This window comes from Poecilia reticulata, linkage group LG7, assembly GCF_000633615.1.
Source record: "Poecilia reticulata strain Guanapo linkage group LG7, Guppy_female_1.0+MT, whole genome shotgun sequence".
Lineage (NCBI taxonomy): Eukaryota > Metazoa > Chordata > Actinopteri > Cyprinodontiformes > Poeciliidae > Poecilia > Poecilia reticulata.
In genome coordinates this window covers 20,264,347-20,288,633 of record NC_024337.1, presented here as the reverse complement: position 1 = coordinate 20,288,633, position 24,287 = coordinate 20,264,347, and the positions used below count along the sequence as shown (strand labels likewise).

Below are 24,287 nucleotides of genomic sequence, written 5' to 3'. Positions count from 1 at the left end.
TATATTGGCTCTCTTGACCAGCGTTTAAAAAAAGCAACACTGATGCAAAACAGAGTTAAAGTTGGTTAAAAACTAACTTTTCTTCTTTTTTTGTTGTATAGATCCATATTTTTTCAGTTCTGAATTCTCTGCTGTGCGTTTATTCGTTAAAGCTAAAGCTCACAGCTCCACTGCACTGGAAGAAGTCTTTTCCATTTCAGGCCCTTGAAGACATGATAGACCAGTCAATAGTTGTTGTCTGACATTAGTATAAAGCCCAGCCCTTTGGGCAGAGCAGCTGAATTTAAATCAACAGCTTGCAGGCAGATTTGTATAAAGTGAAGGTCTGTGAGACATTTTTCCGATTCCATCCAAATATTGAGTTGCTTGTGTCATTACTAGAATAACTGATGTACTTGAAGCAGAGAGGGGAACAGCAGAGAGCTAGTAATCATCGCTGCTTTGGGGTTTTAACCTATTATAAATGACCACTAAGGAAACTGCATCCACATTTAAAAGAAAAACACAATTGAACATCATTGAACATCATGGCTTGGGAAATGAAATAAACACGCTCAGTTCAGATTGTTTTTACTGCAGCTCTGCCTATTTTAACATCATTGAGCTTTAATAACTCTTATATATGTGGTACTTAAGCCAATTAGATAGAGCAGATAAAAAAATAAATGTTCTTTTTTTACTTAAATAAACAAATCCTTACCTTAACTCTGAGATTTCCCAGAGATGACCAGCACTTAAAAATGCTCTATAACATGCAAAAGAATTAAACAGAGAAACTTTGCTCTATTAGGTTTGGCCTTCCTATTACTTGCTAGAAATGCTGCTCTCTCCTTCTTTTTCTCATAACAAATAAACTGCAGACCTGTCTCAACATTTCACCGAATACTGATTACTTTAACGTTGCTTCTTAAATCGAAGTGTAGGTTTCAGATCTGTTTTAGTACTACCACTACGCGTTTACATCTGTTTTTCTACAGTTAAGTTGGCAGTCTATGTACTTTTTATTTTACACATTGTTCTCCGTCCTACAGAAAAAAAACAGCTACATTTCATGTTTATTCATGTTTTAAATCCTAAAAATAGAAAAAAAATGGCAACAAATTTCCTATATTAGATATTTATCTGAAATTCTAGGTTGTCTTTTTTCAAAAAGTCTTAACGTTTGCAGTTCTACAGTTTTATTTGGCAGGTCTATGAGTAAAAGTGTCTAAAAAAACCTAATTGAAATTCAACTTTAAGCCTTCACTGAGTTCAGCCTGTTGATCTCAGCACTGATATTATGAACAGACTGACTGAAAAAACATCACATTTTGGAGATATCAGACTGCACCGATCAAACTCAAAATCAGCTAATTTTAGTCACCTGTCAGTCAAATCAGTTTGACCCATAAAAACTCTAGTACAAATACTTGAAAAAAAAAACCACTTTCAGCTTCTTATGATCTGGGTTTTTAGAGCATCAAGACCAATTTTGGGTGTATGGGGGTTATTACTCACTCGTTTATTACACCAGCTGTGTAACGTACCCTTCAGAGTGCAGTCTGATTCGCACAGAAACCATCATGACTGAGTTGTGATATTATCCAGTAAACCCGTCAGTTGTTTTCTGCTTTCTCTGACTCACTGAAACAGGGATTGGTGATACAGACAGAAGCGCCTGAACCGAGCGTCCGGCTCCGACGCCGGCCCACACTCCCTCAAGCCTCTGCGTGTTTATGAGGACGGAGGGTCATGAGTGTGCGTCTCTTCGACTGACTCACATCCCTCATGCGAGCGCTTGAAAGTGCGGCTGGCTCAAGGCGTGAGAGATACCGTCGCCGATCCTTCACCTCAGACGCAACCCTGACCTTCGTAGGGAAGAAAAGCGGAGGAATAAGCGGATGCTTTCACGTTTATTCTCTGTAGTCATTGTTTGCTGTCTCTTTCATCCTATGCCTGGTTGGAGCGCGGATGGTGAGGGGGAGTGCTTTCTAGTGGAAGATGGCTGTGAGGGAGTAACGTCCGCAGAGGGGAGGGAGATGGGAGTCAGCGGAGGTTATTCTGCTCTCATGAGTATGTTAGTGAGCATACACCCATGCAGCTGCGCCAATTAGTCCTGCCATGCTTGAACCCCCACTCATTCACCACACACACACACACAAGCGTGCTCATGCACATGCACACACACACACACACACACACACACACATCTCCTTCTAAGCTACTAAACTAACAACACACAACCTGAGACGTGCGTATTACCGTCTTGCCTGTTCGCTCTCCCTGAACGTTGATGAGTCTGAGCGTGCTTACATCTTCACTGTGTGTGTGTATGAGTGTGTGTTTGACAGTCTGCAGTGATGTCAGGCCCGGGAAGGAGCGAGGCGAGTCGAGGCGAGGCACAGCTCCCTCCCTACGATAGCGCTGTCACATCGGATCAGTCAGGCCGAAGCACAGGCGGGCCGCCACGGCAATGACACTGCACTTCTGCTCCGGGAGACGGGATTCAGGGAGGACAAGGAGGAGCTTTGTTTTGACTTCACATGTAGCTGGATGCCATTAGCTTGCAGTTTCTTAGGTCTGAGCATGCCCACAACATGTCCAATGTAACGGCATGTTTTCAGTATTTTATTCAAATTTGGCATGTTCATCTTTGACTGAACATTTTTAAGTACTAAGTACAAAGTCGGATAATTAAAGAGTATTTAACAAAGTATTTAATTAACTATGATGAAATCCTAATAATGGTTTAACTAACCAATACTGATTTTAGGTCAGATTAGTGGATTACAATTCGGACAAATTTCATATATTATACTAAAACCTAAAACACAAACACGAAGGTATTGACTTAAAACAAGCTCTTATCTTGCTAAAAAGTTACTTTTAAGTTACTTTTCTCTTATTTCAAGTGTATTTATCTACAGCTCTGGAAATAATTAGTAGACCACAGCACTGAACCCTATTACACACCTCCTGGTTATTCCACCATTTCTGAAGTCTTCCTGAGTAAAAACATTAGTATTGTTGTTTCTAAATTATTATTAACTTGTTTTCTTTGCATTATTTGAGGTCTGAAAGCTCTGCATCTTTTTTATTTTGACCATTTCTCATTTCCTGCAAATAAATACTAATTTTTTTTTCTTGGAATTTCAGAGACATGTTGTCAGTAGTTCTTAGAATAAAAGAAAAATGTTCATTTTACTCAAACATATAGCTATAGAAAGTAAAATCATATAAACTAATAATTTTAAGTGGTCTCTTAATGTTTTCCAGAGCTGTATTTGCACTAAAAAACAGACAAAAATCCTTGGTAAGATTTTGTATTTTTGCAGTTTTGGACTCAACTGTTTGTGTTGGAGTTTTTAGTATAATATAGGAGATTTGTCCACAGATCCAACCTAAAATTAGTATTGGTTGGTTAAACCTTTACATCAATACTGTTTTAAAGATGATGAATCTCCACTGGCAGATTATTTCACTTTGGAAATAATCTGTCAGTTGTTTTATTTTAAAAATATTGACTTTTTAATATCAATATTTATTTTTCCAAAGCTCCCCTATCCTGCTGAAAAGTTACTTGTAAGTTAGTTTGGTCTTATTTAAAGTGTGTAAAGATATCTGCACTAGAAACTAAAAATACTTGGTAAAACTTCTGAGTTTTTGCTGTGAATTTATTCATCTCTTTGCAGATTTAGCTATAAAGTAGCATTTTAGTTTGACCAACATGTCTCTTCTGACCTGAGGTCATATTTTTACTTTGGAGTGGCTCTGCTAAAGTCTATAAAGATTATGATGATGGCAAAGAGGCCACCCAACTTCAACAACCAAGAATTTTGTCAGCAAATATAGCTAAAAAAAAAAGTGGTTCAGAATTATTTAAATCTAACTTCAAAGTGGAAAAAACTGTGTTATAACTCTTTCATGTCATTTTGGAGGAATTTTTTTCAATTGCTTCATTGCTTACATGACCCAACTTGGGCCGTGCTTTAGCTGTCACAAAGATGATCCATATTTTATTTATTTTCCCTTTGGGATTGATAAAGTATTTTGAACTGAGCTGAATCTCACTTTTGACTCTGAAATACTTCAGAGGAGTTCATTATCATCTCAAATCTGGAACATTCGAAGCTCCTAAGGCTACAAAACAAACTCAATTCATCGCCCCTCTTTCTCTTGACACTTGGAAATTTATTTATTTTTTTTGAGGAAAGAGGCTTTTGTCTTGGACCAAACACATACTGTTATATAGTTTTGTTTTGTTTTTTATAATTGAACTGTCAGTCACATTGGTATTTATCATGCTAATTCATACCTATAGCATCTGAGATGAATCTCTTTGGGGTTAATTTGAACTTTCTATCGCTTTGTTGGCTATCGTTCCACCTGTTTTCCACTTGTAAATATTCTTAAGGGATCTCAGATTAATAAGATATTATACCATATACGTAGATGGTAGCAACGGCTCCTTTAAGGTCATTGCTAATGCTTTTGGTAACACTTTATTTGAAGGGGGGTGAATAAGACTGTCATGACACTGTCATAAACATGACATAACACCTGTCATGAACATGAAAAAGCCTTCCTGAATATTTATGATTGTTGTCATAAAGCGTCATTCGGTAAATTATGACACTTTTAATACAAAGTTGACATTATTCAAAATGTCTTTATGACAACTTGACATTAACCAAGAAATCATTACTGTTTAAACTTTACCTTTAATAACATAAAGTTACCTAATTTTTAAAGTGCANAAAATGTCTTTATGACAACTTGACATTAACCAAGAAATCATTACTGTTTAAACTTTACCTTTAATAACATAAAGTTACCTAATTTTTAAAGTGCAATCAGTAATACTTTTATAACAAATTTATATCAGTAATGATTTATTGGTTAATGTCAAGTTGTCATAACAAAGACATTTTGAATAATGTCAACTTTGTATTAAAAGTGTCATAATTCATGTTCATGACATGTGTTATGTCATGTTTATGACAGTGTCATGACAGTCTTATTCACCCCACCTTCATATAAAGTGTTGCCATGTTTTTTCACTGTAAACTATCACACTAACTTCAGGAATATCTTTAAGCTCCAAATAAGGGGGTTAATACGCCATCTTGTCTTTTCCCAGAAACAGAAAACAAACATTGAAGAAAAAATGTCTTCTGTTGTGTTTATAAACAAATACGAATTGAACTTCAGACATCTTTTCAACTTGAATGCACGCAGGCCAACATGATGTCGGACTCTTCTTACGTTTAGAATGACTCTACCTTTGGTCTTGTTTTGCTTCACTTACATCAGCAAAATTAAACACATTTTCCTTCAGTTGGTTTTTGATTGGGACCCATCAGGGTCAGAGGGGTTAAAAGTGGAGTTATTTTTTACTTCACGGGCTTCATGACAGCGATGACAGGCGCGTTATGGTGTGCGCCTGTGTGTTGTGAACACAGCAGAGTGGTTGAGAATGGGCCGAGACGCCGTGTTTGTTGTGAAAGCACACTTGATCGCTGCTCCGACTGTGTTTATGGGTAAGCACCTTTCACCTTTCACCTTTCACCTGCTCCCATTCAATGACAAACCTACAGTCACGATAACGGGAACGTCTGCAGGCGTGAAAAGGGAAAGGCAAGGGTTGAGAACAGCCTCGCTCTCCTGTTAGCAGCGTTTTAACACCGCGGTGTAACCTAATTCTTCTGACATGATTGCTGCTGCTTTTGCCAGATGTAACTGAGGCAGTCTAGGTTAAGTGGGCAGCCTCAGGCAAGGGCATGAGTGAATACAGGAGGACAGTAGAGAGCTTTTTCTCTCATTGTTGAGCGTTGATGTTCTCATAAAGAGCAGCTACTGCTGCACTTTCCGCCTCCGAGTGCAAGTGGTTCAGAAACTGGAATACATCCAGTTCAGAAATGTATGAAATGATGTATAAATGTTTCATTTGGATTAAAGTAGGATTTGTTTGACGTTTTTTTTCAGTCAGCGTGCTAATTAAATTTAAACTCAGGGGAGAATATCTATTTTAAACCAAGTGATGAGAACCGCAATTAAGGGAGGAGGAAAACGCCTCTAACGAGATCATTATTTTAGAGATGATGAAAAGCACTTTCCATACAGTATGTACCAACATTTATAAATATATAGAACCGAACTGGGTACAAATAGCAATCAAATAGTTGTATTAAATTTACTACAATCCAGTCATATAGTTACATTCAATTACAGTATAGTTATTGTTTAATTGCAGTTGGTAAAAAGTAATTTATTTAGTGATTCCAATATAATTGCATTGAATCATTAACTGTGAAGTAATTCTGTCATCTGAGTGTTGTGAAGAGACAGTTTTTAATTTAGATAATTAAACACAGAAGTACTAAACCAGAAGCATTTTCTATAGTTGGTGCATGAAGGTGATGCACCAATTGTTTAGAAATAAGACACAAAATCACGGCGGAAGGAGTACTTTACAGAGGAAAGACAAATAAAAAGAAAACATCACTGGCTCTGTCCATGAGGGAGAAAAACAAAGAAGCTCTGAGTCACTTTGTATGGAAAGAAGAACAAGAAAAGCAGAGATTACGGAAAGAGAAACAAATACTTCCACAAGAACAAATGGAAAGTTTTAACATTTAGATCAGGCTATTTACAAAATGCCAATTCACAAACATCTTTGGAAGAAACATATTAACAGTTGAGGAGAAGATTGTAATGTCTGTCACGTTTCTGTGTACATAAACTGTTACGGTTTTTTGTTTTTGTTTTTAGCTGCATTGTTCATTTTAGGATTCAAAATTCTCATTTTAGAACAAAAATGGCAGCAAATCTGACCTAATTCCTGGTATACAATATATTCCTGTATACCGGGAATTACTGTAGGTCGGATTTGCTGCCATTTTACTGTATTTATACAATAAAATTCTGGTGGTATTTTAATGTAAATTAAAGATTTGTTGTTTTTTTACAGTGTAGGCTGTAATGGCTTTTGGGAGGAAAGATATCATATACTTTATTGTATGTGAAAATGCATTAATGTACCAATATATCTTTAGTTTTTGCTACTTAAAAGAGGTTATGGGTTTCTTTTGCTTGTTTTGTTGTCAGCTTTTTCAGTCACCTATCGTTCTGTAGAAGAACCGTTTGACTTTTGTCAGTAGATAATATAAAACAGACGGTAATCATCATCCTCAGAGCCTTCCTCGTTCGTTCCCCAGCTCTAACCTGCTCCTCTGTCCCTGCAGGTTCGCCCAGCAGTACGTCTACCCCCAGGCGTTCCTGCAGCCCAGCCTGCTTCTGCAGTCCCACCTGAGCCCCACCGCCACCGCCCTCACCTCCCCTTACCTGGAGTACAGCTCCGCCTACAGCTCCGCCTACAGCCCCTACGCCCCGTCGGGACTGGAGCAGTACCCCTTCGTCCCCTCGCCGTCGCCCTCCACAGGCTACCTCAGCTACAGCTTCTCCCCAGGTACGCCGACGCCTGCGCTCACCGCTCCTCCCACCCCTCCAGCGGCCATCCATCCTCCCCTGGCCGCGCTCACCGCCGTGTCCGCCACGCCGCCGGCCTTCCTGCATTACCCCCTCCACCAGCCCGACCGGATGCAGTGAGCAGACCTGAGCGGCCAATCAAGACACGAGGACTGGAGACTGGACCGGGTTTATAAAAAGGGCTTTTTGAGAGAACTGTCTTTCCTCGGTGTAACAGATAATGATCATCCTGCGTTGTCGTCAGCACACACTGTGAATGTTTTCCAGAACCGGCAGGACTCTGTTGTGATCTTTTCGATGCTCCTTATGGGCAGGAGGGAACGTAAAGTAAAGACACAGAGAAATCCGTCTTTCTGCCATGTTGCTGCAGCTGCATTTTCTCCAGAGGTACTGCACTGATTTCTGGGCTTCAGCCAATCTGAGAGCCAGGTTCTCTCTGAAACACGGGGTCTGTTCCCTCTGCTTCAAGGTTACCTTTCTATCTGAGAGAACAATTTCTCTCTGCACCCAACTTATCATTTTTATTACTCTCTCCTTTCAGCGACGAACAAAAAAAAGTTTATTGTAATCCCTCTTTGTTCCTGTTATCTACTGCTATGAGGTTATAACATGAGCATCTTCACAGAATATGCAATAAGGATTACTAAGGATGAGTAAGAATAAGGTAGGCAACACTGGCATTTCGTTTTTGTTGTTTTTCTATTCCTAGAGCATTACTCAGAGCACAACTCTGTCAGGATTTAAACACAACATTCATAAGATAAATTTTTTTATTTGACTTCTTTTGTCTTCTGGACACATTTTTATGTTTCTTTCATTTTAGTGCCCTCCACAGCTATTAGCAGCTCTAGTAAACAAAAAAAAAAGAGAAGAAGAACCTCAAGAGCAATTAAGTTGAAAAAAAAACCCACATTCAGAAAAAATAATTGTGCCAGACTTACTGTGACCTTTAAATGCAACTGTAATATATATTTTTTGTATTATAACATTGATTTTTTAAGTTGATCTGTGTCTTTTTTAGTCATAATCTACTTCTTCTTGTGGGTTAAATATGACACCAGAAAGGAACTAACATATCTTAGCTACTCTCCAGACAGGAATAGTCAGTAAATGGCTTTAGCAATTTAAATAAGCAAAAATGTAATTATTAATATGTAAAAATGCACCAATGTTAAGCATGGTGGAGGATGTGTGATGCTGGGGGACTGTTTTTCTCATAAAACTATGTTAGAGAGCATGAGATCATGAGCTCTTTCAAATGTTGGGGCGTCTTAAATAAAACAAATCTGGTTTATGCCCCCAGAAAACTGAAAGAGCTGAAAGTATTTTTGGTCTAATTTCTAGTGCAAATATATTAGTCCACTTAAAATAAGACAAAACTAATTTTCAAGTAACTTTTTAGCTAAATCTAGGAGCTTGTTTTAGGTCAATAATTCCTTAATATTGATGAAAAAGTACTTGTTATTCTACTGACAGATTATTTCATGTTTAATATGGAAAAAATGTCATAATAAGTGAAATAATCTGCCAATGGAACTGGAATTTCTTTCATCAATATTAAGGAATTATTATCTGAAAACAAGCTGCCATATCTAAGTGAAAATTACTTGTAAATTACTGTAGTTTTATTTCAAGTGTGCTAAGATATTTGCACTTGAAACTAGACCAAATAGAATTGGTAAAACTTTGTGTTTTTGCAGTCTGGTATCATTTAGTAATTAGGTACACTGTGAAAACGGAAAGTATTTTTTGTCTAGTTTCTAGTGTAGATATCTTAGTACACTTCAAGTAAAACAAAACTAATTTACAAGCAACTTTTCAGCTAGAAACAGGAGCTTTTGCAAGTCAATAATTCCCTAATATTAAATTTTAAAAAGTGCTATTTAAGTGAAATAATCTGCCAGTGAAACAAGACATTTTCTATCTTATAAGTGAAAATGTCCACTGATCGATTATATCACTTATAACTAATACTTTTTTAAAAATCAATATTAAGGAATAACTGACTTAAAACAAGCTCCAGTTTCTTGCTTTCAAGTGTGTTAAGGAACTAGTCAAAATAACTGGTAAGAATATTGGTTTGCTAATATATGTGGAGGGCATTGAAACGTGTGTTTGAATGTTGGTGGCCTGTATGTGTGAATGGGACTCAGAGCGCTGCAGCTTGCTGCACAGCTCTCATCCAGCCTCTTGTACCATTGTCCAGTTTTTTTCTTTTTGCTACGTTATATAGACAGGTTCTTTAGCTAAGATAATGGAGTCTTCTGGTGTGGAACCAATGTTAGTGGTCTAAACCAAGCCATATGTCAGATTTTAAACAAATATGCAAAATAAAAATGAATGTTTGAAGTGGGTGGCTCTCGGTTTCTTAGTTCTCTGGTAACTATGCCTGGTAATAAATCACTCATTGATTCAGGTGTGTTAGAGCAAGGATGCATCCAAACCCTTTAGGACAGCAGGAGAGATGTAATGTGACGCTAAATTTGTTCTACCTCTGAATTTTAGCATGAATTTCAGACCATGTATGTTCTTAGTTAGCCTGTTTGCTTTGTCTTACAAGAACCCACAATTTGATAAAGCAAATGTTAATTTACACATATACAGCTCTGGAAAAAATAAGAGCCCACTGCACTGAACCCCATTGAAAACCTTGTGGCTATTCCACCAAATATTGATTTCTGAACTCTTCCTGAGTTAAAACGTTAGTAGTGTTGTTCCTAAATCAATATGAACTTGGTTTCTTTTCATTATTTGAGGTCTGACAGAACTGCATCTTTTTTGTTATTTTGACTGTTTCTCATTTTCTGCAAATGAATACTAAAATTTTGCTCGGGATTTCAGAGAAATGCTGTCAGTAGTTCATAGAATAACAGAACAAAGTTCATTCATCTGGAAATATAAAAGCCATTATATTAGCATAGTTTTGCCTCATTCTATTTTGAAACTAAATTTTAGGGAACTTTACAGCCTCTGATCTTATCGCTCGTTTGTACAGAGTTATCGCTCGTTTGTACAGTAAAAGTTATAAAAATGTTCTTTCATTTTCCAAATTGGTCTGTCTGGCTGTTACTTACCTGAGAAATTATTTATCAAGACCACTGCCAAAGAATTATGTGGCATTTACCCAAAATCACAGCTGCTTTAGGGGTTAAAAAAGTCTCCCCTCTTTCTTAACATTAATTTAATATTTTCCAAAATAGTGTACCATAAACACCACTATTCGTATTTATTCTGTTTGAGGTCACTGAGCGCTTCTATATCCTGTTTAAGGCTTTTCGTGTGTTGTTTGTGCCCTCTACTGGTCACGGTCATACATTGCAACTTAAACTCTCCCAAACATCCATTATGATGCCTTTATAATTTTGGTTTGCGCACAACTTAAAGTGAAAAACCAACGCAAAGTGGCGAATAACAGTGCAGCAAAAGGGAAAAGAAACATGGCCTATGCTCAGTTCCACTGATTTAATTAGTCAGCATAATTTTGGCTTTTGTCTGAGCCGAGTTTTGAGTCTCTCTGACATAAAATCCTCCAAATACACTAAAGTTTTATTTTCACGCTGTTTTGAAATGTACTTCAAATGCTTAAAAGTTGCATGTAAAAAAAAAGAAAAAAAATGAGCCAACATTTGTGAAAAGTTTTGATTTTTTATCTTTTTTTTTTATTGAAACACCATGTGCTCCCAGTACGAATCAGATAACTAAAAGAAGACCAAATGCCTGGGATACAACATCTGTTGTGGATTATGCTGGTTCAGAACAAAAAAAGCAGATGATTTATGTAAAAATTAATAAAATAGCAAATAACTGTGAGACAGCAAACAGGGTGGGGGGAGAGAAATGGTCATGGCATGACAAACTGAACACAGGTAATGGTACGAAACAGATGAGCGGTTATGAAAATAAAAATAAGAACAACTGGATCTGCAAACTTGATCACACAAGTAAGCACATATACACACACTCACCTCCAAACACACACACACACACACACACACACTCTCTCTCTCGCTCTCAATCTCTTTCACTCTCTTTCTCTCTAAAACACACACACCTACAGATAAAATGTGGTGATTGAAATGATTGAAACCCTGTTCAAATCAAACGGGTTTTTTTTTTACATCCACATCTTGTGTCTGAAGTGCAGGACACAAAGAAGAAAAAAAAAAGAGAGATAAGCTCAGATGAATACTGAAAAGCAAGCCCATCTTCACTGGTCTAACCCAACCTAAAAATGACAGCGTTCCCGTCTCTGTCATATCCAAACCCCGTTCCCGCTTTACTCCCATCTCTATCGTTCCCTCTCACCTTCATCCTGCTCCCGTCTCCCACTTTCTAACACCCTTCTCCCCTCACCGCTCGGTTTGATATTAGGCTTTCCTCACGCTTCTGCATCTTAGACGGCGGTGGAGAGACGAGACAGCGAATAGTTCAGGCTTTGAAAAGCACAATGTCCTGTTGGAAGTACAGAAAGAGGACTATTTGGGGGGAAGGGGGGGTTGAGGAGTCTCGTTGTGTGCTGAGGTTGAAGGTGGTGAACCTACATTTTAAGATATCTGAGAACATTTTGGGTTAGTCTTGTACAGAGGAGCGTGTGAAGGCATGAGGTCGAGGGGGAACAGTTGAGGTGGGGGGGTCAGCGTAGCTCAGGGATTTGTCCCTCGTCCCCCAGACTCCCAAAATCGGAGAAACGGGGACTGGGTCAGCTTATAAGGATTGCGTTTTGAGCTCGATGGGTTCCCCTCGAGTGTCCTGCTGAGTCTCGCTCTGGGGGGGTCGACTTCCCTTCAGGGTGGCCAGGCGCTCTGAGAGACCTCTCATACGGGGGAACAGCATGAAATCGTAAAAGATGGCACCCATGGCACCCCCGATCATAGGCCCAACCCAGTACACCTGCAGGAAATGACATATAAGTCGTCAACGGTTGAGCTCAACACGATGCCATTCGTAGCTGTGCAGACACTTGTATGGCTGTCTGTTATTACATTTTAGGTGATTTTCTAATAAATTTTATGTAATCTTGTTTTTGGATGACGGTGGACATATGTTTCTGTTTAGTTTGTTATTTTATTATTAGAGAAAGTTTCGAGCTAGCTAGCTCACCAGCTAGCTAGCTTTCTAGCTAACCAGGTAGCTAGCTAGAAATCTAGATAGATACAGTAGATACGGATTTTTTTTATCACCATATTATATAGTATTGTGGTAAGGACAAAAGTCATGATAATAACTATTTATTACTTTTTTAGGTAACTGTGTGGCTGATACAGCAATTCTAGCTCCAGAAAAACAAAAACTACTGTTGAAAAAACATATCCATATGCGATATGCTTCTTTAGGATACTAGTTACATAAAGTAGTGGGATTTGAATCACTAATCTGCACACAATAATTGCATTTAATCATATTTTAATTTTTTTTTTTTTTGGTAATTATTGATGCTCTCAATGAACAAACATTGGAGTTGACTCATAGAGTTTTGGTTAAACATCATTAATCAGAATTTAGCATGACATCAATAAATCAAAATTCTTATAAATGACACAATAAAGTTGAGATCTTACCCAGTGGTTGATAAAGTTTCTGAAGAGCACTGCAGGGGCAAAAGATCTGGCAGGGTTCATTCCAGCACCGGTGTAGTACATCTAAAATACAATGTATTTGTTAAAGATTGTCTGTGTGCACAATTTTGCGATGCTTTTACCCTTTTTCTGCAACTCTCACCCCCATGAGATGCCCAATGGTGACAGAGAAGCCGATGGACAGGGCTGCTGATCCCATACGGCCATTTCTCCTCTCATCGGTCACAGCAAAGATACAGACAACAAGCTGGAAGGTGAGAAACGCCTCCACTGTGGTGGCCATCCCCAGGCTCATGCCAGGCTGCAGCTGGAGGCACAAAAATTAGAGATGCAGCAAATGTTTGACCCATAAGATATTGAACATTAAGCCTCGACATTTACCATGTTCATTGCCATGTTGCCTCTCATGTTCCCAGGCGTGACCCCGTACAGCACTGCAGCTCCCGCCACGGCGCCCAGGCACTGCGCGAAGATGTAAAAAAAGGCACGGAAAAACGACATCTGTGAACCGACAAGGTAGGCAAAGGTAACCGCGGGGTTGATGTGGCCGCCGCTGATGTGGCCAATGGACTGGATGAAGGTGGCGGCCGCTAGACCGAAGCACAGGGCCACATGAAGGACGTGATAAGGCCCGGTGGTCCAGCGCAGGGCGGCACCCATGCCGAAAAATACAAAGAACATGGTCCCGAAGAACTCAGCGAAGACCGCCCGCCAAAAATTCATAGACCGAAACTCCCACATGATGTGTGATTGAAGTTCTTAGACAAGATAAGAGGAGTGTTGGTGATTCAAGAAAAGGTAATTTACCTTTTCAGTCCTTCATAAAACAGCTAACAAAAAAATCTCCTTTTTTAGTGTCAGCTGAAAAACAGCTGCTTTAAACGCAAATCTGGACTCTGCTGGTCTTTACCAAACTGTGCACTACGCTGGTAAAGTCAACTCAGCTGCTTGCCACCTCTCTCCACCTGTCGCAAAGACATAGGTGTGAGATGATGTGGGTTGTGAGTACAGACCAAAGATGCTTAGGTTCTTCAAAAGTAGGTGGGCATCAATGCTAACTGGGGGATTGTAAAGCACAGACGGGGATTGACGGATTGTCCAGTGGACCTTTTAGCCTCTGTGAGGGAGGGAAGGGAGCCAGACGGCCGCTTTATAAAACCCCCTCCTGGGGCCCCAGGTGACGTAATAATCCCCCTATTGGGCTGAGGGTGGGGAGGTGGTGAGGTACTACAGCGCTAAACATCATAAATCAAACTAACGTAACCCCTTTTGTTGCTTCCCTTCTTACACCTCCACTGAAACCACCAAAGAGCCAAATCAGATGAAGTATATGTAAAAAAAAAACAACAATCTAATCAGAAAACCGGTAGGATCAAGAAGGGTTATTTTTGCATATTCAGATCAGAAGCGGAGCCGAACCTGCTGGGAGGAGCAGCTGAAACTCAGAGGAGAAGGTTTTCTTGAGGGCACATGTCATCTGTTGACATATCATAACTGTCACAACGTGCAGATATAAATCCTGATGGACAAGGGCAGAAAGCACACACTTGTGCACAAAGAGACATGCATGCTTGCGTGCACACGCACACACATACACACACACACGCACGCACGCAGATAATACAGTTGGGGCCCCACACGGAAGCGCCCAAAGCTAACAGCGCTAACACTGAAATGCCTGACCCTGTGAAACCATTGTTTGCAACAAGCAAGGGCGCTACATATGCTCAGAGACAAGACAAAAATACAAATGCAGTGAAGTTCAGGGGAATTTTTGCAGCTTCACTTTGCCGTTGTTTTAAAGACATTTAAACCATCACTGAGGATTAAAAATGGCAATAAAATCTAAAACCTACTTGACTATCTGGGTTTTGGCTAATTCTGCTACAGCAAGAGACAGTTAGATGGAAAATGAACAATAGAAGCAAGAATAATCACACACACATGCACACACCTACCTAAAGATGAAATGTGATGATTGAAACCCTTTTAAAATCAAACAATATTTAATAAAGAAAAGTGATTTTGCAAAAAGGAAACAAAGAATGCTAACAGAGCTGCAAACCAGGAAGTCAACCAGAATCCCGCCAGTAAATAACCAAAGCATTTCTGTTTTCTGTGCTTGGCAGAAGACTTTGACTGATCACAGTGGGCTCTGTGTGTGTGTGTGTGTGTGTGTGTGTGTGTGTGTGTGTGTGTGTGTGTGTGTGTGTGTGTGTGTGTGTGTGTGTGTGTGTGTGTGTGTGTGTGTGTGTGTGTGTGTGTGTGTGGTCATACATTGTGTGTGTGTGTGTGTGCGTGTGTGTGTGTGCATGCTTGCGTGCATGCGTGTGTGTGTGTGCGTGCGTGTGTGTGTGTGCGTGTGTTGTAGAGACATGATGAGGGGGATAAGCGGCACCGAGTAACATCAGTGCTCACCAGAGCTGAGCAGCAGAGAGCCGCCGCTGTTAGTGTGTGTGTGTGTGTCAGCGGTGATGAATGCAGAACGCTGATCTTGTTGTTTTAACTGCCTTTTATACATGTCAGAAAGAACACACACAATGCTGGTCCTGTGGTAGATATTGTGCATTTTGTGTGCGTGTGTGTGAACTCCTGTATGTAGTGTGTTGTAAAACTGCAAGCCTTTCTGAGTGTGTGTGCGTATGTGCAACCAGAATATACACAGTAAGAGCAATGCTCATTTATGGAAAGAGTTTTATTTAAAGATATTACAACAATCGTCAACATTAACTTGTTTTAAAGGGTTGGTCTTATCTGGTGTCTTGCAGAAGTTTTCCTTAAACATTTTCTCATGTAACTACCACAAACTTTTATTCATGTAACAAACCAGCACAAAGAATTTGTGAAGCAGAAGGAAAAGGACGCATGTTTTTCAAATAGTTTCATAAATAAATCAAGTTCAGTTCAGATTATTTAAATTTGGATCATTCATTAAAAAAAAAGGGAGTCAAGTTCAGTTTGGTGAAAGGTTTTCTATCGAATCAGCAATCCCTCCTGAGCGATCATGTAGTCATTGAGTTGCGTCGCCTCGTTGTCTCTGCAGCAATTCCTTAAAGGAGCATCTTAAAATTAAAAGTTCCTACTTGCAGACTTTTTCACTTTTGAACCAAGTTATTAGTAAAAAAAAAAAAACTTACCAATGGATCTGGAACTTTTGATCAATTTTAAGGAATTATTGACTAAATAGTTACTTCTAAGTTAATTTTGTCCTACTTCATTTGTACATAAATATTTGCATTAGAAACTAAGCAAAAACACCTGGTAAGATGCTGCATTTTTTTCAGTGTAATATCAGCAACTGTGACTATTAGCTCTATCAGAAAGTAAAAAAGTAAAAACAGACAATGTGTCTGGGGAGAGTAAACAGCATCTGAGAGCAAGCTGCTCTGTTATTATGGAAAAATCTGGTCTCTAATATTCACTGCTGCTTGATTATTAAGGGTTTTTATGTGAAGAAGATTTTCACAAGCAACTAGATATAAACGGGGCCAGTAAAGAGAATATTAAAGGCTTCCTCAGACTCACCAGAAATAAACTCAATAAATTAACACTAAACTCTTAACAAAACAAACTTTCTTATGCAACACAAATAACAACAAAGTCCAGGCTTGTGATGATCGACATTCCAATTACAAAAGTGAATGAAATCAGAGTTTTGTAGTTATAATTGATCATAAACGGCACCAGTAGAAGCCTCATATAAACAATTTAAAGCTGCAAAACGTCCCAAACTGTTGCATTATTTTATAAAACCAGAGATGTGATGTGTGGAAACATGTTGGCGTGTTTGAGTTGTTATACAAAGGTGAATAAATAAAAATTTCTCTCTCTAGATTTGCAGCTTTGGTAGAAATAAACATCTTAAAGACTTGTAGCTGTTACTGCAATAAAAGCTGGTTCTGAAACCATTTTCTCTCCTCTTTACAATTATGCATTGCTTTGTGTTATATGACTCAATAAAATACATAGATTTTTGTGTTTGTCATATGAAAAAAAATCTAGAAATAAAACCAGCTAATATCTGACAGAAATCTAAATTAGATCAATATCAGCTCACACCGAGACACAACAATTCTTAAAGGTTTTACGAAAAAACAAAACACTTCCTCAGAAACTGTGCTCATACTCCCATTGTTTCCATTTTAAATTACAAAGCTTATTCTGTTCTCCCTGTTGGACCACAACAGAGGTATGAAGGTCCATTTGCCTGTGAATAGCAGGTCGTATGAGAGGAGACAGAGCTGGACAGTTTGAGAGCATCACTGAACCCCCAGCGCCGGCAAAGAGCCGCTTTAGCATTTCAAAGCGATCACAAACACGAGATGCATCTGGAACATCAGGCTGTTATTCAGCAGGATTTCAATTAGTCCCTTTTTTATTTACATATTCCGATTATGTGACAGAGAATACTGAACCTAGCGACATTAGCTTCCAGCCCCATACATGGCAATAAAGGCAGTAGTTATCTTAAATGGTTTTATCTTTTTTTTTTATTGTGAAAATGAAAAAATATGATTTATTTTTTGTAGCCTAGGAAGTTTTACAATTCTGAGTAAAAATGAGTCTCATGCAGAGGATGCTCAGGGTTTTCTTAAGTTTATGTAAAATCACCTTTTCCACCATCATCTCCCTTGAAGATTTTGAAATAAAATGAAGAAAATTCCGAAAAGATTATTGGTTAACAAAACAAGACAATAATGGACAAATTCAAGGACAAAGGACCAATTTTTCAAGATTAAGTTCAATAGAAAGTTGTGTCTGATAAAATATCCAATAACTTCACCAAACTCTGATTCACAAACGCACAGCATTCTGGGGGATGTAGGCAGAGGAAAGCCTTTAGCTGCTCAACCTCTTACTGCTAGATAAACAAGACTGATGGCATCAACTAGCTCACTCCCTCTTTGGTTACCAAGCAACAACATGTTGAGTAACTTGTGGTTACCTAGCAACAACCTGTTGAGTAACTTGTGGTTACCTAGCAACAACCTGTTGAGTAACTGCCGCAGCAGCAGTTTAAGGTTTCACCACTTTGCCTCTTAACTGCTTAAAAATAAAAATAAAAAAACGGCGTGAAGTGAAAACTGTAGGAAAAACAGCAAACGTTACACCACCAGTTTGGCAGGATTTCAGATATTTAGAACAAAAAAAACTAATCAATAATTACCAATATTGACTGATATGAAATTCTTAGATTGTGATACGGTTTTCTTCTGTTTTAAGCGAGTTATCATAATCATATTTGTTTTTATTTATTGCACAGCGATCTTAAGAACATTAGTCTGATTTGTGATTTTTTTGGCACAGGACGTTAAAGGAGTTTAACCGTTGGTAACTCAGCTCCTGCCTTCGCTCATCTCTATCGAAGCCTGACTAAACCAGCGTCCGTCTTCAGTTGCTTTCCTGTTTGTTGGCATGTTTGGCTCTCATGGCGTTCTGAGTGACTGTGGACAGAGACGAGCCGGTCATGCTGGCCGTCTCAACGATCTCGATGTCCTTGCAGGTCAAACAGGCCACCAGCTTCTGGCGAGAGGCGCTGCGGGCGAAGAAGAACTCATGGGACACTCCGGCCAGTAGAGCGCCGATGATGGGACCGATCCAGTATACCTGTAGGTGGATGACAGAGTAGCAGAGCGAACCGCGCCTCAGGAGGAGCTAAGGTTGATTTTCTTTGTAAACGAAACAAAATTCACAAATTTGTGTAATTGTACAATCATTGTCAGGACTATGCATATTAGATTGCAATAAATCTTTGCTAATTATTTAATGACATTACATGCAACCTGTTTAATGCAGTATAAAAGGTTAACGTAAAGAATAAAAATGTTGTTACTTATTGTAAATAATTTTAAAAAAAGGTTTATATGAAGCATCTTCACGCTGCAGAGTGAAAAGGGTTTCTTACCCAGTGATTTTCCCAGAATCCAGTGATGATGGCTGGACCCAAGGAGCGTGCCGGGTTCATGCTGGCACCAGAGAAACGAGCCTAACACACACAATTTTGTTGTTAATTGGTGGCGTGACATATTTATTTAATGGCTAACGTTTCTCAATTAAAGCAAAAACAAACTGTAATACAATACGTGTATGTGATTTTACAAATGACAATCTGAAAGTGGTTTGTGATACACCTGAGGAAAAACCCATTTGCAGTTTTTGAAAAGTGCTTCTGAATACAAATGCACTCCACACTTTTCAGATTGTTTAATAAAATATTCTTAAATTTTATGCATTCTTTCCTTTCGGTTTTATAATAATGCATTAGTTTTTATTGGTCTATCTATTAAAATTCAACATTTTTATTTAAACAAATACACCAGGAGTTTTGTTTTGTTTTTTACCCCTATTAGAACTCCAGCAGTGTGAGAAAACCCAATGGCCAGATTTCCTGGTTCCACGCTCTCCTTCCGTCTCTGCTCCTCCACTGAGAAGACGGTGAAAACCATCTGAAAGGTGCACAGAATCTCGATGCACAGAGCCTGCGCTGCATTCAAATCTGCAGGAACCTGAGATTTAAGAGGAGTCGAGAGAGAGGAAGCATTAGGAAGAAAAGTATGAGAAATATTTACCAGAAACTGAGTTGTATCCTGCAAACTGACCCTGTTAACAAAGTGCTCTGCTGTGGCTTTGAGGGGCAGGGCCAGGTAGAGGGCCGAGGCCCCTAAACAGGCCCCCAAACACTGAGCCACCAGGTAAACGAGAGCCCGCACAGCGTCCAGCTTCCGGGTGGCCAGCAAGGACAGCGTGACAGCCGGGTTCACCTGGTCAGACACACAGACACAAACTGCTTCTCTGCTTTCTAATGACATCAAATTCAGCATTTTTGAATTTCATCTCACTGTCTGCGTTCACTACAAGATTTCACAAAGTGTTTTTTTTATTTTAGGATTCTATATGATGTATGTGTGTAGATTTTATTATAACTATATTTTCTGCTTTCTTTTGTAAACAATTTCTAACCTGATATTGATTATTGTTACCTACCTAAAATGACGGCCAAAGCCTTTTTTTTTTTTTTTGCCAAAAGTGATTTTAACAACGACAACAAAAACACCACTTTTTTTGCCATTTGATGATTTGGGTCATTATTTTAGGAAGGTGACATTACTGAAGCATTCAATCAATAAACCAGAAGACAAAGGAGAAACTGCAGTTATTTGCTAACTGGTTTACTTTACACAAAATCTTCTGTTTTCACCAACTTTTAATTTAATCGACAATTTCATCACATTTATTCGACATCCTTTTGGCTGTTTTGTGTAAAAAGTAAAACTCTGTTCTCTAAATGTTTCTGTACGGTGTTTACCTGCGCTCCACTTATTTCTCCAAAGCAGTGTGCCAATGCAACAATGACCACACCCACTGCCACTGCTGGATACAGGGGCCCCACGGGGGCCTCGCCGGGCCCTGGAACAGAGGCGCCCAGCACGGCGCTCACTAACACCAGGGTGCCAAGCAGCTCTGCTAAGGCGGCGCTCCAGAACTGCCGACTGCGGAGCTCCTCGGCGGAAAAAGGGCAAAGTTAGCTCGTATTCAGTCCTTCTATTGGATTTTTATGGCTACAATGAATCAAAACATAAAACTAAAATGTTGTTGAAAGTCAGAGGTTTGTAAATATGTGTTTGCTAAAATATTAGGGGGACTTTGAAATGTAAATATATGCAAAATTCAAGGATTTGCAAACAGGTTAACATGTCTTTCTGCTAAACATATCCTGATTTAGGTCTCGTTTATGACACAAGAATAAAATTATGACAAACATCTCCTAAAAAATAGATTAACTAGGAGTGGGGCAATGATCGATTATAAAATGATAAACAGGGGATCATGCTGTGATCTACAGTTTTACAACAAGATTTGATAAATCCAAAGTAAACAAAGTGTGGCCTGAGTTTGGGTCGTTTGTTGGACACATCTGGTTTAGTTCCCCTTAGAGAAACTGAGGAAAAGTAGGAAAGTGATTTAAAGTTTTGTTTTTTCAGCAAAAGCTGATATTTATGTTTTAGAGAATGTCCATCATTGTGACAAAATAAGAACAGGATTGCTTTGTTTTTGCTCATATGCTACATGTCTGCTGAACAGATGATCTGTGATATTGTCAAGAATAATACGGTTCTGAGTTTTCAGGACGCAGGACTTTGAAACCAAATGCAACCGAGAAACATTTTGCTTGTACTGCTGTTGGTACTCTAGGTTCTTAAACACAAAGATTTGACTTTAAGGGAAAAACTAAGTGCCAAATTTTGGAATTATTTGAAAGTCTTAGTTTAAAAGCAAAAATGAATATATCAAAAAACCTGAGATAAATTTTGTCAAATCACAAGCCTGCGATCAGGAGCTTCAACATAAACTCATAAATTACAAATTACTTCTAACTAATAAACTAAATCATCATAAACTGCCACTTTTATTGCAAATATACTTATGCAAGGGCTACTTTGTGATGACGTCTACTTCCAGGATTATAAAGAAAATGTATAACCTTCCTGTTGCTCAAATCCAAGCATTAAATGAGAATCCTCACCTCCCGCCACGTCATTTCAGATCCAGCGTAGACGTTTCCCTCCGGCTCCTTGTTTATCTCTGTTTCTGTGTGTGGAGCTGTGGGGGTCTGAGGGCTTTGGGGTCTCATTAACTTGAGAGCTCTTTTGATGAGAACAAGCCTCCTCCCTCTCTGCCTCACACTCTCCTTCTCCGCTGCACTCCAGGCCCTGCTCACACACACACACACACACACACACACACACACACACACACACACACGCACACACACACACACACACACAGAGCAAAGACGTCCCTTTGAGGGTGCATGTCTAACATCCTGTCCTCCAAAAACCAGCAAACAAATTAATCAACCTTATGCCTCTATAGAAATCTGCAGGGCTTCTAACATGCATGCAAAATGTCTCAATAAATTAAATCAACTTCAAAATGTGCTGCATATGAAAGTGATGTATATTAATTCTCAGTTGATACAATTTGTCTGCACTAAATATCGTCCCAAATTACATAAACACAAATACACACAATGCCAGATTAAAACTTAAAAGCGACACATTTTGCCAAAAATCCACAAAACTAGGTAAAAATTCTCCGATATAGTTTGGATTTTACAATTTAAACATAATTTAGACTTAATTTTTCTCTATGTTTCCATTTATCTTTTAAAAGATTGCTTCCTTATATTTTTGCATTTTAATAAAAATACCAATAATAGTCACCTCTCATTATAAATTACAATAAATACCAACCCAGACAGCAGAGAATAACCCTTTTGAACATTAGTTGCATTATATTTATTTACATTATAACATTACAAAATTTATATTACAATCTGTTTCATTTGCATTTTCAACATTTACAAAAGCGCATTAAAACAGCCGTGATTTTTTTCATACATGTCACAGAACAATACTTTGGTAACTTTTAAAAAAAGTTTCCTAACTTTTTCTCAGCTAAAAAATAAAAATTAAATATATCTTTTGTTATATTTTGTTCAACAAATGAATCTATGTTGTTTTGTTGTTTAGGTGCAACTAAATCATGTGCAGAGATTAGACGTTGATATAAAAAGTTTAAAAAATAATATTTGATTATTCATCCATTTTTTCAAATAGCGATATCTCTAACTTCCCTATGATCACACCAGCAGCACACAAAATCAAATGATTGCTGCTTTTTAAATATAAATTACACTTAGAAGTTAATAAAATTGACAAGGAACGGTTTCAATCTTGAGAACAGATCTCTACCTAAACCAACCATTAAAGCATGTGTGTCCTGTTATAAGGCTATTTGGCTTATAATGTTGTTTCTTTTTTTATTTATTTTCTTCAGGAAGATTTCAGATGTACACCATATAGCAAAAAGTATTTTTGTTTTTTTTTTGGTCAAACTGTGTTTGGTCACCTAGAAACTGCCGCTCAGCATGACTTTCAAACCAGTAATAGCAGAAGGAGCCAATTAGTGAGCAGAAGTGAGGCGAACAACAAGAACAAACATCGTGCTTTGATTTCAAACCATCTGTTTCTCTAATATGCAGAATTTCTGTGCCAGACACGATCAATCCCCGAAAACCTTTTTTTAATCGTTTCAAAAGGCCCGTTTTCGCCTCTCTACATGCTGCTTGTGAGGTATCCCTCTGATCGCCATGGGGACCATCTCTTTCATGATGCTGTTGCCATGGAGGCTTGTGGACCGCTGCATCTCTTTTCATTGTCCCTCTTTGATATCAACGTGCACAGCACTTCGGCGCTTCCATCAGATGATGCTGCAGGAACCGCTCTGGGTCCGACCCGAGCGAAGGGGCAGAAATGACCGGTACGTGGTGGTGGTGGATTTCTGCTGGTGTGCCCCATTATGTCATGGATTACCCCCTCCTCACTGTGGCAACTGTGTGACTGTTATCCCCCCTTTTGTGGCGGTAAGCCCCAAATGAGCGGCTCTGGAACCCGCTGGCGTGAGGAGTTTTCAGGCCGCCTCACTCACCCAGAGTGCTGACACCGACGCTATTTTCACACATACACTCGATGTGCAAACTCAGGGCTTTGCGCTACAGAGCAACGGGGAATTAATAGAAGCACTGGATATATGGCACAGACTCTGGAAATGAATGTAAGGGAAAAGGGAAAAAGAAAAAAGAAAGAAAGATCATGTTGTTTTTCCTGATTTTGATTGGAGATTCATTAGTGAGTTTGAATCTGGAGCCTCCATCAGAGTTGAGCAGCTGGAAGTGACGGCAGGATGTTTCCAGCAGCATGTGCTCCAGGCAGGACTTTTTTATTTTCTGAAAAAAGAAAAAAAGAATAATTTAAATAAAAAAAGAAAGAAGAAGAAAAAAAAACAGTAACAGATGCTCCCAATATTTCTATGGGACACAAATATCTTTAAGATTTTCCACAGTCAAGTTCAAGTTTACTTTATAAAACATGGAAGGACAAAAAGTATTAATGAATACTGACTGTAAAAACATGAGATTATAGCCAGGTGGCTAATTTCCACCTAGTCTGATAAATAGCTCTGATGTGAGATCACATTTTCGGGAACTTTGTAGCTGACAGCCGTATCGTATCTGTCATTACAGTTGCTATGGAATTGCTATGACAACAATAAAGAACTAGCTCCCGCCTGGTTCATATCTAACAATACAAGTACAGAGCAACGATCAAGTCTTAAACTTTTTGAAAGCCATAGTTCATCAACGTTTTGTGCTCATAGACATAATATAAGAGTATATGCCTC

General features: G+C 38.7%; 3 protein-coding genes and 1 long non-coding RNA gene across 5 annotated transcripts in view; 1 reads left to right on the top strand and 3 right to left on the bottom strand.

Annotated features, from left to right (window-relative positions):
* The window catches only part of rbm38 (RNA binding motif protein 38), a 23,748-nt gene extending 15,415 nt beyond the window's left edge, over positions 1-8,333 (top strand). Inside the window, exon 4 of the mRNA XM_008414161.2 lies at positions 7,224-8,333. Coding sequence (XP_008412383.1) covers positions 7,224-7,587 — 364 coding nt within the window. The 3' untranslated portion in view covers positions 7,588-8,333. The remainder of the gene's footprint in view (positions 1-7,223) is intronic.
* Positions 8,334-11,100: 2,767 nt separating this feature from the next.
* On the bottom strand, positions 11,101-14,176 carry mipb (major intrinsic protein of lens fiber b). Its single transcript, XM_008414162.2, has 4 exons — positions 13,425-14,176; positions 13,186-13,350; positions 13,026-13,106; positions 11,101-12,357 (listed from the first exon to the last, which is right to left on the bottom strand). The coding sequence occupies exons 1-4, from the start codon at positions 13,782-13,784 to the stop codon at positions 12,172-12,174; spliced, it is 792 nt and encodes a 263-aa protein (XP_008412384.1). The 5' UTR covers positions 13,785-14,176; the 3' UTR covers positions 11,101-12,171.
* A 4,054-nt stretch (positions 14,177-18,230) lies between these two features.
* LOC103467615 (aquaporin-4) lies at positions 18,231-21,754 on the bottom strand. Of its 2 annotated transcripts, none has more exons than XM_008414164.2 (6): positions 21,568-21,754; positions 20,350-20,544; positions 19,643-19,804; positions 19,385-19,549; positions 18,949-19,029; positions 18,231-18,650 (listed from the first exon to the last, which is right to left on the bottom strand). In XM_008414164.2, exons 1-6 carry the CDS (start codon positions 21,673-21,675, stop codon positions 18,435-18,437), a joined length of 927 nt encoding a protein of 308 aa, XP_008412386.1. In that variant the 5' UTR covers positions 21,676-21,754; the 3' UTR covers positions 18,231-18,434. The 2 variants fall into 2 exon arrangements, with proteins under 2 accessions (XP_008412386.1, XP_008412387.1); XM_008414165.2 differs by having other exon boundaries at positions 20,350-20,541.
* A 1,170-nt stretch (positions 21,755-22,924) lies between these two features.
* Positions 22,925-24,287, bottom strand: LOC103467616 (uncharacterized). The gene is made up of 2 exons (XR_534090.2): positions 24,008-24,287; positions 22,925-23,832 (listed from the first exon to the last, which is right to left on the bottom strand). It is a non-coding gene; the product is annotated as an uncharacterized LOC103467616 (long non-coding RNA).

Coding starts and splice junctions, on each gene's coding strand:
- mipb (XM_008414162.2), bottom strand. CDS start 13,784: ATGTGGGAGTTTCGGTCTATGAATTTTTGGCGGGCGGTCTTCGCTGAG. Junction 13,107..13,185: donor CCATTGGGCATCTCATGGGG/GTGAGAGTTGCA, acceptor ATTGTATTTTAG/ATGTACTACACCGGTGCTGG. Junction 12,358..13,025: donor GAAACTTTATCAACCACTGG/GTAAGATCTCAA, acceptor CATTTCCTGCAG/GTGTACTGGGTTGGGCCTAT.
- LOC103467615 (XM_008414164.2), bottom strand. CDS start 21,675: ATGAGACCCCAAAGCCCTCAGACCCCCACAGCTCCACACACAGAAACA. Junction 20,545..21,567: donor CTGAAATGACGTGGCGGGAG/GTGAGGATTCTC, acceptor TTTTCCGCCGAG/GAGCTCCGCAGTCGGCAGTT. Junction 18,651..18,948: donor GATTCTGGGAAAATCACTGG/GTAAGAAACCCT, acceptor ATCCACCTACAG/GTATACTGGATCGGTCCCAT.